Source organism: Homarus americanus, unplaced genomic scaffold (assembly GCF_018991925.1).
Source record: "Homarus americanus isolate GMGI-L3 unplaced genomic scaffold, GMGI_Hamer_2.0 scaffold28, whole genome shotgun sequence".
NCBI lineage: Eukaryota > Metazoa > Arthropoda > Malacostraca > Decapoda > Nephropidae > Homarus > Homarus americanus.
The window spans coordinates 7,960,469-7,976,200 of record NW_024742238.1 but is presented as its reverse complement, the minus strand read 5'-3'; the positions used below and the strand labels follow the sequence as shown (position 1 = coordinate 7,976,200).

Here is a 15,732-nt window from a genome sequence, read left to right as displayed (position 1 = left end):
ACCCTATGCTCTTCGCTTTAAATGTCCGGCGATTATTCCTGCTACACACCATGGTGATCGTACCGCACCCGCCACTGCCGACCACCTACTAGCTACCGGCGCCCGACTATGACTGCCGCCAACCACCTCCGTGTGTACAACACACAGGCTTTGCCTGGTAAATGGGCAAAGCTCGCCGGGCACTGCTCGATCGTGTGGACAGGGCTTAACACCTCTGTTGACTACAAAAGGTCGATGCTTTTTTTTTTTTTTACATAATAGTACAGTAGGTATAAACGAGTACAAAAGGCAGACATCCCCTGCACACTGAACTTTGAAAGATGTGCAAGGATTGATGATTTACTTTTCTCAAGTCCAAGTGGCAGTCCAAAATTTTTAAGTGTGTTCAACGTCAGAGTTGCATTTCTTGAAAATATGACAAGTGAAATTCCAATAAGTAGACGAGTAATTCCAATAAGATTTAATGGAAATAGGGGGGTGATGTTTTGGGAAAATTTTTGGCGAGTTATTCTATACTTGTCAAGAGTTTTAACAAAAGACATTCTACATATTTTAAAGTTGTGAATAAGAGTTAACCCTTTCAATGTAGATGGTCTCAATTTCAAGTGTGCCTTCGGTGAATAACCTTTGAAACATGGTATGACTACAGTCAACTGCCAGAGGTATGTCCACATTGAATGGGATAACAGATTCTGTACATTTGACGTTTTTAAGATTATAAAGTTTGATACTAATGAATGATGAAATAAACTTCTTGGTTACAACCAACACTCATGGAAACGGGTACAAGGCAGTGCTGTATCCTCATTTAGTATAGTTTTCTTATTGTCTTCCTTGATTAGTTTGTGAAGAATAGAGAAAATAATTCATATTTTTTCACAAAGTTTAAATACAACTTTAAAACTAATTTGAAAAAAACCACTGAACTAACACCAAGCAATGAAAAATCCAGGACCAGAAATCCCAGTAAATAATAAATTCTTTACCCACTGGGGTATCAGTCTTTTTAACATTGTTGCTATGGCAGACAATGACGTAATAACAGAACATAGCACGACTTTATATAGATGCAGGACCCAATTCACCAGCAGTGCTAATAAAAGCAACATTGTACATGGACACCCCGGACTGTTGGGTATAAAATGGGAGGAAACTAAAAGAACATTATTATACCAAAAAACCATTATTTTATTATGAACAAGTTCACACTGCTATCGTTAGCCAAAAATACAGACACTTACAAAGGCTGTGTGTGGCCTGGCAAGCTCCACAGTAATTATGCCACAGAGGTGCCACCAGGAGCCCCACGCAACAATGACACATGGGCCACCTAGCGCAACTATGGCGCATGGGCCGCCAACATAATAATGACGAGCTGGCCACTACACGCTCTTGTGGCCAAACTTGGGGGCTTGGCCAGGAAACTGTCTTGGGAGGGGAGGAGAGAGGTGGGGTGATGCGGGAAAGCGCAACATGCAACAAGATCCATAGCAGTGACAATTGGTTTAGAATTCAGCAAGTAAGTTTTTCAATTGTAATATTTGGAAAACTCATTGCAGACAAGACCAACAGTCATTAATCCCTGGTCTCATCACAACAAAATTTAAAGATAATCAGCATGGGATGAATATCAATTCAAATATATTGCAATATAAAATTTGTTTTAAACAAAACTGCTCTATGTAAAATTTAATATATGATAAAATGCAAGGCAGGCCTTTAACAAATAAAAATAGGCACCATAGCTGTTAAGAGTACAAAGATTTGAAGAAAAATAAGGTTCTCTTGCTCTAGATTGATCACATAATGAGAATGATAGGGAGCTCTCATATGACAATCCTCTGAACAAAGAAGTAATTGTCACTTCTTTCCTGTGGCCAAGCTCATAATGATGAACAGTTAAAGATATTGAATACGTACTCTACCTGCTTGTCATGCACTGTCTAGATACCTTTGCAGGAAAGTATACATTCCATAAGTCTCCTTCAGTCAAGACATGAAATGGTAACATGACTGACTTTTCTTATCTTTCTCTGGACAAAACTTTATAGCCAAGACTGCTGCTCCTCAAAAATGTCAGGAAAGGTAAAGATGAAATGTCCTGGAAGAAATGAGGGTACCTTTTTCTTCAGTCTAGTACCCAAGTTAGAAAAGTGAAGAGCAGCAAATCCAAAATACACAAGACATTAGATCTTAAAATACACATCGAGAAGAAAATGTGGGGCCATGTTAAAATCTTATACAAATTGGCAAACTCAACACATGTATCTATTATGTCTTCTGCTTGGGTGAATTTCGAATAAACTTAACACAAAAAACTATAATAATAATTATGTACATAACCAAATACACTTCAAGGTGAGATACAATAGGCTGTCCGAATGACTAAAATGGTTCTGGTTACATTCTACTGTAGGGTGCATGTAGCACCTCATCTCTTCTACAAGGAAGGGTTTACACAAAGAATGGGATGTCATACTTGCACTGAAAAGATTGCTAAGTACTGTAATGCAAACTTCATTCTTCAAAGATCAATCAAATCCAAAGCTTCCCATCAGCCTAAAAAGCAATGTGGGAAGTTGCTATGCCACTAAGCCATTTTCTGTGTAAGAAAAACTAATTATAAAATCCTTCTTTCCCAGATCAAAACATCCCATTTTTGGTATAAATCCTACTCTAGGTGCCCCACATCAGTGGGCTGTAGCTTTCTCAGCCATCTGCACAATAATTATGAACATTCAAAAGTTTATCTTAAAAATTTGTTCCCATCTTCATCGCATGTGATCACCATGGATGACTTACTGAAGGAACAGACAAAGAAATAATTCTTCATAGATGCACATGAATTTTGACTCTAGGATGAAGAGCCAAATATTTGTTACACCACTTAGGAATTTGCTTCTTTCATCATGGCCTTCAAATGCCAGAGCCAGGAGGCCAGTATTAAAATAACAATGCTCTTGGCAAACACAGAATGCCATATGCCACTATCTCCAGCTTTGTGCATCAGCCTGGTGTGAAGATGCTCACCTCTGGCCCTGGCATACTAAGAAAAACACTCAGACCTTGTTAATTCAACCCAGAATAATTGTCAGCTCAATCAGCTTTATATCCCCCGACAAAAGTTCACCAAAGCAGTGAAAACATGCCCTATAATTTTTTCTATTTTATTCCCTGAGGCTGGAAGAAACAAGGTTTGACTGTAGATGCTTCAAAGCAATACAACATTCAGACTTACATTGGCAGATCTTCCATGCACTCCTTAGAAGAAGGGTAGGGTGTTTGTGGCTAGCAAAGTATGGCATAGGTTCACAGCCATGTAAGTCTACATAACTACAGAGCTGAGGCAGGTCAAATCAGTCCGGGAAAATTGTGATGCAATATAGCATGCCTTTCTCCTCTATATTGTTATTATATTTTTATCAACTAAACAACATGAAAGTGCAGAGTGCAAAATAAATTTAAAAACTAAATTATTTTTTAATAATCCCCATTAACGTGTTTGTCAAAAGGAGTGAAACCTTGAAAAGGAATCTGGTCTTTTTTCTTTTTTTTTAAGATTAAGAAAGCATTTAAGGAAAAATGTTATTAAGAATCAGCAAAGCATTATGTTATTAAAAATCTATATACAACTGAAAAAAGTACGTTTAAAATAATTATAATAACCTAAAACCGTCTGATACAATCTACCCGGCTGACTTGAATGACAACACACAAGATATAGAAGACCTCATTGTATATTTCATTGGTTTATGACATTAACACCATGAACAAACTTATGCTAAATGTTTATATATGTTCAAAGTGGAATGAAAAATAACTGAGGATAACTCAATAAATCAACTAACACGATTAAAGTGGAAATCTTCCCACTTTCAAAGTCCATTCTAATAAATCAGATAAACTGGTTTCAAGCAAAACAGACTTTCCCTTTATGAATGAGAGCAAATAAAGCGTGTTGCTCGAATCCAAAAATCCTGCTATATAGTGGAAGAGGACTTGCAAGAGTTAAGAAAAACCTTGAGAGGTCAAAATTAAAGAAAAAAATGAAATAAAGGAAAAGGTCAATTATGTTGTTGTTGATGTTCACCTCATTAACCATAGTCTACTAGACAAAACAGCACCGGAGTTCGGAAGATGCCAAGACTTCCGTAAACACATCGATCCACTATCAACACCCATTCACTCCTCAATCATACGTATAATAAGTCCAGAACAAAACTTACATTCATAATCATCAACACAGTCTCAGCTGCATAGGATGCTTAAAATGAAGGGTCGAGGCAGGATAGTGGTAACTGCTCACAAGGGCTGAATTCAAAGGATTTTATACACATATCAACCTTATTCCACCTGACAGTTAGCGCTATGGTGCCCAGTCTTCGTCTGTTCTAGGGACTGACTCTTTGAAAATTGAGAGGTTTCTAGATATTGTACACCCACATTCTGCTATATCACATACTTTTGCAATTCTAAGGGTCAATAAATGATAAAAAAAATTCATTTACATGATACAAAAACCCCCCTTGAATATGCAACATAGGTTTAATTAACAAGAAAAGAAAAAGAGATAAAAATTAGAATACAAACTACAGCAAAAGCTCTCTAATCTGAAATTCCTTATTTGAGAATGTCAATACCCCAACAATTTGGAGCTTTCAAATACAAACATCTTAACAAATTGGTTAGGTAATTAAAATGATTCACTTTAACTTACCAAGAATTTACAAAAAATCCATCTCTTTATAAAAATATGAAAAGTTTAATGCAAACTGTTATATCAGTTAGGGAGTGAATAGTGTTGAAAGGGGGTGATAAGAGAATGGATGAGTCAGTCAGTTCAACACCACCCCCACCCTTGGAACACATCTTTTTAAAGAAGAGAGACTTTTAAGAATTAAAACATTAAAAATATTCATACAAATGATAACTGTTACTTTTGTTGAACTAAGGACATGCTCAAAAGTCAGTCCAAGAATGTTTACAAATAGAAAATTTGAGTGTTACTAAGCCAGGAAGTTACAGAGGCTGGCCTGCCATGCAAGTAAATTCACATTTCATTGTAAATTCATAATTAATAAAATCCTGCACAGACTATTTTGTTCCTAAAGAGTGCATGATATATAAAATTGCATTCTTAAATTAATTATGCAAAGTCTGAAGACACCTTCTGCAGCTGGAGTAGAGGAACAAAGGGGGTCGGGGCATGATATGTGCTAACTGCCATACTCGTCAAGGCACATGTGTCTGACCAGAAACAACCTGGGCGGGTTAGCAATGCCATGTCTCGATAACGCATTATCTTTTTGTTTTTAAAAGATCCATTACATCGTGCCATTGGACTAAACATTACTAAAGCATCACTTAAAATTTCACATTTTTCATACTTTAAAATAAAATAAAAAATTTAATGAGAGACTTCTAATACTCTTGCTGGTTTACTCGTGCCATCAAACATATTTCAAGTTCTAGGTATCTTAGGGGGCAATGTATTTAAGATTTCACTATTTGGTATTAAAGGCAGCTTTATTATCCAATATACCACCCCCCTCCCCCCTGTGACTACTACAAGCAGGAAAGTTTTCCAAGTATAGTCATGGTAACAAGGCCAAAAGGCATATTTCATTTAACTAGGACAATTTACCACTCCATAAATTTAAAGTACTGTACTGTATTAGTAGACAGGAGCTTTATATCAGAACAGAGGGGGTTAAGCATAATGTCTTTGCCATTACTTTCATCTGGAATATTAGGAGGCTCTCTCAATACAAGTTAGCATTCACCGACAGCTCCAAACCAATCTTGCTTCCTAAGCTCACTTCCCTTGCATATTTTGAGAAATAATGAGCCTCATTAAAGTACTATCTACGAACTCCAACTTTCTGGTATTTTTAATTTTTTTCTTCATATTTGTGAAGAAGCGTCCCGTCAAATTTTAAATCTAGATAACTTAAGATATCATATACCAAACACTCCTTTACAGAAATTGAATGGTATAAAGAAAGTACAATGAATCCATTGCTAACTATGCCACAGAAATTAATGACAAAATTTATCACTAATTCATCAATATGGCAATCAACCAATTGGACGCTAAACAAAATTTAATTTTCAGGTGCTACTGATGCTCCACTAAGAATTTTTACTGCACACAGCACGCACCAGTCTTATGGCCATTTTTTAGCCGAAGTCGAGACTTGGGACGGTACTTCTCCAAATAGGCCAGTTGTTTGGCATTGATGGCTCCTCGTCTTTTCCTGAAAAAGAAGAAAGTAAAGGTCTAAAGAAGTTAAAATACACAGTAAAATTCTGCATCAAGGATGACTTTTGTCAACTGAGCCTACCTCAACAAACTGCCACAACACACAAATACTAACATCAGACACGATGTCCAAAACAAAAAATATTTTTATTTTGCAGGGGAGGGATTCAGCATCTAGTTGACTCAAATCCCACAACCAATTTACTATACAAACAACACATTTAATCACTATTGAATCTTTCAGTGCAAAAGTACTGATGTCCCTATAACATTTTGTCTCTGGCTTATTTTTTCCTTTTATTTTATATAAAAGGCAGAAACCTTCAATTTCCATTTCTATTGTCGATCTTTAATATGTTTTCCTATTATATTTTAACATTCTATGAAAGCATCAAAAGCTTCCAGTCTCTTCCCAGTGCTTATTGTATTTATCCACACCTGACATACACAACAGTAATGGCCATACATACTGCCTAATAAGTTCTACAGCATCCTCATAGCGCTGTCCAAGCTCAATGAGGGCTATGGCAACTAGCACAGGAGCACGACCAAGGCCAGCAACACAGTGAACAGCCACGGTACATCCAGGGTCTTCACGGTGACGGCGCCGCAACAATCCCAGCCACTCATCAACAATCTGTAATATGGCAAGAATCAGCATTTTTATACAAAGAATATACACACACTATTAGTAATCACCATCTATTTTAATTCATCATTATACTTTTACAATACACTGCCCCCTTATGTAAAGTAGGGGTGGCATTCCCAGAAATGCCATGTAGAGTGAACTCATAATAACCTGGGAAAATAAGGGATATATCAGGTGGAATCCAAAAACACTACAATACCAAAGATGAAATGCATCATACAACTCTAAAGTGGCTAACTAATACACATACATCTACCAAATTCACTTAAACATGATGTTGTGGAGACACTGGTGTGTCCATGAAATCAGTTCCCGAAAGTTTAACACCACCACCATTGGAGAGGATGGCTGAGTCACAGGCCTCCCTCAAGCCTCACCATAGCAACCTAGCCCGGCTGGGACGCTCCCCCCTCCCACTGGCGCTTGAAGAAATGTTTACAGTATTCATATAAATCTTTTGACCCAATGATAATATATTTGTTTTTGTACATTCTGTTTGTAGTATTGTGTGTGTGCATGTAACTGAATAAAAAAAATATGAAGAAAGTTAAGTTAATCTATTTGAAATTACGAGTTGAAAAATAACCACAACATAACTCGTGCTAAATCTTGCTGGCGCACGAAGAAATGTTTATTCATCTTATGTTTTTGACCTAATGATTATTATTTTATATATATATATATATATATATATATATATATATATATATATATATATATATATATATATGGGGGGGGGGGCACATTCTGTTTGTAACTGATAAAAAAAATTAGTTTATCCAAAATTATGGCTCTAATCTTCTCAGCATTACTGAATCGTTCACTGAGCCCACTTCGACAGAAGTGGCGGATTGGCCTCACTCTAGTCATTGAAGAATGTCCAAATTACTCTCTAGGGTAAATGTGATCTTACTCTCTTTTTGCTGGAGTGTCCCAAGGCAGATGGGCACTTTAGAGAATGTTTAGAAGGAGCCATGGTGACAAAAGCAAGCGAAAAACTGGATCTAATCCAAGCGAAGTTTTTGGTTGTGGTCAGACCGAGCAATAGCTAAGCTTTGAGCCCATGTGACATAGGGACGCAACCCGTGGACTGTAATGAACTTGATCGATGGCCCGCACAAAACGTTTTCTACCTGAATTTTCCTGTGTTAACCCAGATCAACCCATGGTTTTAGTGAATCTTAGCCCAGTGTTAAACAATACCAGGCGATAATAATAACAATAATAATAATATTAATGAAGTGTTAGAGCAAATCCACGTTGAATAAACTCGCATTAAGCAAGGGGGCAATGTATGTCCATTCACTCAATTCAGGTGTAGTGAAAGTGAAAACTGATCTTAATTTGAGAGAGACAGGAACTTCAGGCTATGTAGCAATGAACAGGCATTTGAGCATGCACACACAAAAGCCTGGAGAGATCTGCAAAACAAATTTATACCCAGTTACTCTCCCCACCCTGGTATAAACATATTTAAGTTAGAGGTATGCCATACCTCTGCAGGAGGGAATGTTCCATCATCAAACACCAGGTCCATCACAGAAATTCCTGCTTTCTTGAGTTCATCTGTTTTATATGTTGGTTCACAAACACGAACCACGTCATGTACACCATGCTTCACCAACTCCTGTGGAAATATGAAAATAATAATATTTAACTGTACATCACCTAATTTCTGCACTTTTCATTACTGAAACATAATTAAAATGTGTACACAAGGTAACTGAATATAATCCCTAAAGAATAATCTCTTAATTCTATTAATCTTGGGCAGCAACAATATCATCAATCAAAACCTTCTCTGTTGCTGGGTCATATACTGTACTGTAGGGTAAAGGTTCCTTACAATATTCTACCTGTAGTTGCTGACATACCGTACATCTTTACTAGCAAAGTTGGTAATGGATCATGATAGGTTTATCCCTCTGTTAGTGGTAACCGAGGTGTACCACATCTGCCCAAGGTAACTTTATACGCACATTAACAGAATTGTTTCTTTTCTTCAAGTATCATCTTCAGTAAAGGCGCCACAAATAGTGACAGTGTTGCCTGTGCAGTTTCATCCTTTTACTTTCTATACACTGTATCTGGTGGTGATGGAAAACCTCTTTGTTTCTAGCATAATTCTTTTAGGAAACTTGTAAAAAAATAAGATGGACTACTATCCATGATGTAAGAAAGTAGCAAAGTCAGCACAAACCAAAGAACTTTACTATGTAGTGTGTGGTCCCACATCTCTTAAGTCAAGCTAGAGGAAGACTATAGTTTCAAAACCCAAACAAAATACACTTTAAGCTTGGTCTGCTATATAAGTAAAGAAAAGTGTAGACCAATCTCAAAGAAACATAAATCTCAAATGACATGGAGAAAATGTCAAAGGTAACATGGCAACCCTTAGGAAGGATGCTGTGGATCGCCTTCAGCTTTGGTGTCTGTGAAGCAAACAGTACAGTACACCAAAGCTCCACATCTGCTATATTGGAAGAAGGACTTAAAGAGTCAGGGAGGGACTAGTTAGCAAAGCATGAGACTGGGTATCAAAGCCATTAAAAAAATACAAGACTATCAAAGAACAGTGGGTTCCTGCAATAAAACCAGAGGTTATCATGGCTTATGGAAGTAAGACTACTGCTACTAGATGTTAAATTGTCTTCACAAGAGGCAAAGGAGGAGGCCAGTGAAGCACTGCATTCTTTCTTCAATGGTTCAGAATTTATACTCAGAAAAAAAACCTATTCTGAAATAACAACTCATTCTCTGACCACAGTTATGAAAGACATAGAAAATAGAACCAGTGGTAGCTTCATTAACTCTGCTTCACAAGGGTACTATGTGGAGGCAAGTTTGCAGTACAGTACTGGAGATGTCTCCTGTTACCTGGTACGTACCTCCAAAGAGAAGATGGGTGGATATGTTCGTCATGAACCAAGTTCATATATGGTACAGTACAGACTATGGGCGACCACATAACTGAAGTCATTTTTGTATATGATATACATAATCTACAGTATATATTCATGGGGACTAGTCCGAATATCTTATTTTTACTTATACGAGGAATGTTTTGTCATACAAATGACAAAACAGCACTCGAGCAACTTTGGACTGTACCACTCCACCAAACAGTTTTTTGTGTAGACACTAACTGTTTTCTTTTGCAACCCAAGGCATCAGGTATTTTGTACAGAGTGATTTATTTTGTTATTCATTGTAGCTGCTCTTCAAATGTAAACCCTAGGTACCTTTTTGCTAGTAATCTAGGTTGTGCAAAGAAGCTAACTCCATCTTTAATTTTCCCTCCTCCCATAGAGAAAGTACAAGCTGGCAGTGAACCAAACAAATGCTGTAAAGAAGCTGACTGAGCCTGCAAAACTTAGTACAGTAAAACGCCAAGAGCAGATCTCTCTGATTTACTTACTTGACAATCAGCACCAACTGCTCTCTGTTTACCCCAAACACCACCCACACACCTTCCAGCACCACCCCACACCTCAACACCACCCACAGTCCCTCCAATACCACCCACACATCACCAACAAGGGAATTAACACAGCAATACATCCAGAGTGAGGGTGATGACTGATACAGAAGAGCGAGACACACCACTCCTGTTGTAATGTGTTGCAAAATAAATTGTGAATCTCAATATTTCATGGTTGCAAATTCCACTCTTTCTGACAATTGGGTTGTTGTCTAACAAGTATAGTACAATGAACCCTCAAAGATTTGAACCCAGTAAATATCAATTTCGGATGATTCGGACAAAATTTGGGGGTTCTGAGGACTAAGAAGCATTCCCAAAACAGAGCAAACATCATCTTAGGCCCGTGTAAATGAGATGTCTGCATGTGGGACACAGGTACCCGAGGCGGGAAACATAAACAGGGTTGTCAATTGTTGCTTGTGAAAATATTATTTCAATCACTCTAGTAATGATACAATGGTTCTTATGTTATCATACAGTTGGTAAATGTATGGTTTATATAATTTGCCTGTCACCATTTTCAAATTAGACTACAAGATATGTACCAGTACTTCTCCCATATGTACACCTGGAGCAGTAAGGTGTGAGCGACTGCATTTGCTAGTTAGCACGTCTTCTGCTCTTGTAACTCTCCTCACTCCCTGCAATATTTCACTGGATTTACTATTATTATTAGTGTTTACTGATAGAATAGTGCTTAAGTGATTAACCATGGCATTGTAGCCAGGTTAAACTCAACCAAGTTAGACTCATCCCTGTAACCACCAGGATACTGGGCCAATCTGTGGTGTTATGGTTGTTTTTCAACTCGTATCTTTGGGTAGATATACGTAACTTTCTTCAATTATTTTTACCCAGTTACATGCACACACCATCCTACATACATATTGTGAAAAAAGTCAAAGAAATAATTGTCCTAATGGCAAACACATAAAGGGAATACAGGGGCATACACCTTAGTTAGCTGGCTCAGTGAGGAAGTGGGGAACGTTCTAGGAAATCGGCATCCCAGTTGGTCTCCGTTAGTAATAGGGAAACAATGTACAGTATGCAGAAGGTGACTGTGTAAACTTTCATTTGGCTTTTATTTACTGATTTGGCAATACATGTCCAGTAATTTTTTTTGAAATTTATTTATTGGTAGGGGTATAATATTTATTTATTCCTTACATTTGCTGGTACTGTACTGGATACAGAAAAGCCTCGCACTTTAGTGGTCATTTTGTTTTCACGTACTTGAACAGGAAAAAACTTTCTCGGGTATCTTAAGGCATTTTTGTGCCCCTCTTCAACAGGAACAAGAGAGCAGGTGATGACAGTGAGGTTTAAAAGCTAAAAGAAAGTGTATAAGCTTAGCCGAGAAACTAGACGTGTTAAAATGATACGAACAAGTTGAGAGGTCTGTGGATATTTCATGCACTTTGGAAATGGTGGAATCAACAGTGAAAACTCTTGTAAGAATGATGAAAAAATTTAAGGATGTGCTCAGTTGATGAAGAGAATATTCAGGAACTATTAAACAGTCAAGGAGAAAACCTAACAAATGAAGAACTAATGCAACTTGAACAAGAACATGATTGTAAAACTAATGCACCAACAGATTACCCCTACGTCACCTTCTCGCAAATTTACAACATTGGCTGTGTCCATAAATTTTCGACTTTGCCACCATTGGCGAGTAGAATTTTTGGTTTACATTCATAAGCATAAACTGTAATAAGTGTTGCTTTCATATTCCTATGTAAAGAAATGTAGCTAAGTTTTCACATGTGCATACGTACATACAATTGCCTTGCGCAATCCTGACTTTTCTTTACCATCAGCGGTTACTTCTAGTGTACAATAAATAACAAATTAAAACATACAGAAGCCCCCACCCCCCCCCACCCAAATTCGCGGGGGTTGGGTTCTCAAAATGGCAACGAATCACCAAATCCGCGAAAAAATTTGCTGACCAGGGGGAGGGGGGGGGGGGTTGTACAGTTTTACTTGTGTACAAAGAAATGTATATTCCCTTTGTGTGTTTGCCCTGAAGACAATTACAGTAATTTCTTTTATCTGTATTGTATATGTGTGAATAGCACTCACATTTCCAGGAAGGCCTCCACAGCAGTGTGAGGTATGAGTGTATCAATACATATGGTCTTATACAATATAAGGTTTTAGGTCCCTTAGTACAGTAATTCAGAGTTATGACAACTATAACTGACACACCATAGATAATAACTGTGATCGTCCTAACCTTTTTTTTACAATGGCCAACACTTAACACCAAATACTTCAATTTATTACATATGAAATGGATGTTAAAGTTCAAAATTATAGTTAGTAATGTACAAGGAAACCAAAGTACAGTAAATGACAGACTACAGTAGGCGGTTCTCGTTATCCGCGGTTAATTGGAACCAGAGAAATGCCTCTGGTAACGAATCCACTTAAAGCGATGTGTTAAGGCAACGTAGGTTGTGCCAGCGACCAGGTGGTCCGCAGCAACTGTTGCACAATCCTCCAGTGGTTCATTGGGACAAAATACTTGTTTAAAAAATAAATAATTTTAACACAATAAAATATTTTAATTTATTTAGCTTCAAAGGTATAGATGTTCGGGTCAATTGGATTGACAGAGGTGGGTGTCGGGGGATGGAGGATTAGTCGGAGGATGAAATAAAAACAGAACTCGGTGAATTGTCCACTCCCACTTTTCTTTAGCCTTATCACTTCTAATTTTACATCTATACTAGAGCTAGTGTGCTTCCTTTTGAGCGCTGCACCACCCTGTTTGGGTTGAGAACTCATGGCTACAAAAAAGATAAAATAATTCACCACAACATGCATGAAAAGACACATCAAAGGCAGAAGTTAACACAGCACAGCACAAGTCTGGACGAAACAAAGCAGGAGACTGGTGCAGGGACACGTGTGCATACTTGACACCAAGAAGAGGATGAAATTTCAAACGCTTCAGCTAAAAATCCATAGATTTTATCGGGGTTTTTAAATCCATAGATTTTATCCAGAGTTTTTTAGTGGAATCCACTTAAGTGTGGGGACTTTTTATGTGGATAGCCACAAAAAGTTGACCACTTACAGTAACCCCGATTAGTAAATACTCTTATAATTAGGACCTAATGTATAATGGTACAGTATATGCTCAAACCATAATACAGTACAAATGAATTAATATAGGCATACAATACAGTACAGTGAACCCTTGCCCAACGCTGGTTTACCTAACGCGCTTTTGACTATACACGTTAAAATACACGTGACCAAATAATTTTCCCAACACGGAAACTTTGAATACTGTATAAGCGAGTTAACAACACACCACCTCCGCCCTCCTCCCTCCAGTTGAAGATGCCCGGCATGGAGCAGCCGCTCATCTCTGTCTCGCTTACGTGCTCGTACCGCCAACATTGTACTAAAGCGGTTTTGAAACTTTTTGTGTCGCTTTGTGTATTTGCCCTTGCAGTATGGCCACTAAATGCAGAGGTGATGCTAGCGATGGTAGCACATCCAAGGAAAGTAGAAAAGTGATGACATTTCCTGATAAAATAAAGATTTTAGATCGGCTACGTGATGGAGTGAGTGTAGCAACGCTTGCCCGTGAGAACTCTGTAAATGAGTCCACCATATGCACAATTCGTAGTTGTGAGGATAAAATATGTGCAAGTGTGAAACCACCTGCATCTCTTAGTGCCACGGTAGCTCAAGTACCAAGGAGAGATCGGTACTTAGAAAAAACGGAACACTATTAAATGTTTAGATCTGCGGACAAGTGAATGAGAAAATTTGTCGTCGACAGCGTAACAATACGTGAGAAAGCACGTTACTTGTATGCCCATGTTGTGAAAACTGAGGGAGCAGGGAATGATGCTGCGACTGTGACTGATTTCCAAGCAAGCAAAGGGTGGTTTGAAAATATTAAATACCGCTTTGCTTTACATAATGTGAAGATTCGTGGAGAGGCTGAGCCGATCAGCAGACCTAGAGGCTGCAGACCACTTCAGGCCCATGCTGGTTGAATTGATAAAGGACAAAGATTATGCCCCGGAGCAGGTGTTTAACACTGATGAGACTGGCCTCTTTTATAAACGTACGGAGGGAAGCTTTAAGTTCAAAAGGGCTCTTAATATTTGTGTGCCATAGAGAAATTTTGAAAAGCTTGCTTAGAAAAAGCAAACAACAGACTTCTTCTCGAGGCTGCGGTTCCCCCCCAAACATCAACATCGTCTGCAGAACCAGAACTCTATGAACCCAAACTGTCAACACCATCTGCCGAACTGGAGACTGAAGCCGATGATCCTAATGATCCATCAGCTTAAGAAATAAAAATCATCACTGCTTCATCATCATCGGAGTCTTCTTCACCCATCATCGGAAGGTTTCACAACATCTACGATATCAGCATCATAGTTATGGTAAATCATCTAACCATGGATCGGTGAGTACATTAATATTTTGTAATGCTTATCATTAATATTTTTTTTATGGTATGTTAGTTCTACTACTATCACATTTGTGCATTATGTAAATATTTGAAAGGTTGCACGTCACGTGATAAAGAGCCCATACATGGCTACGATCCCACCACCCCATTTTCGAGGAACCTAACCCCCACGTTGGCCGAGGGTTTACTGCATAGTATATAAAAAAATTAACAGCACCATAGGTCAAACAAATTCACTTGTATATTAAAAGAAAAACAAAAACATTATTATAGTAAGACCAATTGACTCCACATTAATTCTTCTCACAGTCTTGCCAAACAATAAGAATAGGCAATTCTATGACCACCAACAAAAAACTTCATACCTTAAAAAACTTCTTACTGTAGCAGCAAATACCAGACTGCCACTGCCATGTGTGTGTTTAGTGTCCGGTCTATAAAAACATTCAGCGAGGGGGGGTGGGGTGTTACCTTATATACATGTTGTGTTGTATATTATTTTATTCCCCTATGGCAGGAGGATATGATGGTACACCCTGCCTCCAGTCCAAAAGGGTTAAAAACTGAAGGTGGATATCACCATCCTATTCACTGTAAACTGCAAGTGTGCCTTTGTTGGACTTAGCACACTCAAGGCTGAAGGGAACCTTCCAGCATTGTTCAAGGTCTGTGGATGCATCGATCTGTCTGTTACCTGACCTTAATCTTCTCTAACAAATCACATTTTATAAAATAAATAAATAAAAAATCATAGGAAAGTCTTTCAAAATCCCTAAATGGTACTTTTTAAAACAAGTGCATTAAAGCTTGTGTGTAAACACTGCACTGCTCTTAACAATAAAGGCAAAGGCAAAATACTTTAGTAATCCCAAAATCATCCCTAG

General features: G+C 37.9%; 1 protein-coding gene across 2 annotated transcripts in view; it reads right to left on the bottom strand.

Annotated features, from left to right (window-relative positions):
• Window positions 1–1,167: 1,167 nt before the first annotated feature.
• LOC121876581 (protein tyrosine phosphatase type IVA 2-like) overlaps window positions 1,168–15,732 on the bottom strand; it is a 46,350-nt gene continuing 31,785 nt past the window's right edge. For both annotated transcript variants that reach the window (XM_042381786.1, XM_042381785.1), the window contains exons 3-5: window positions 8,410–8,541; window positions 6,733–6,899; window positions 1,168–6,257 (exon numbers count right to left, since the gene is read on the bottom strand). In XM_042381786.1, the coding sequence (XP_042237720.1) occupies window positions 6,143–6,257; window positions 6,733–6,899; window positions 8,410–8,541 (414 nt within the window). In that variant the 3' untranslated portion in view covers window positions 1,168–6,142. The remainder of the gene's footprint in view (window positions 6,258–6,732; window positions 6,900–8,409; window positions 8,542–15,732) is intronic.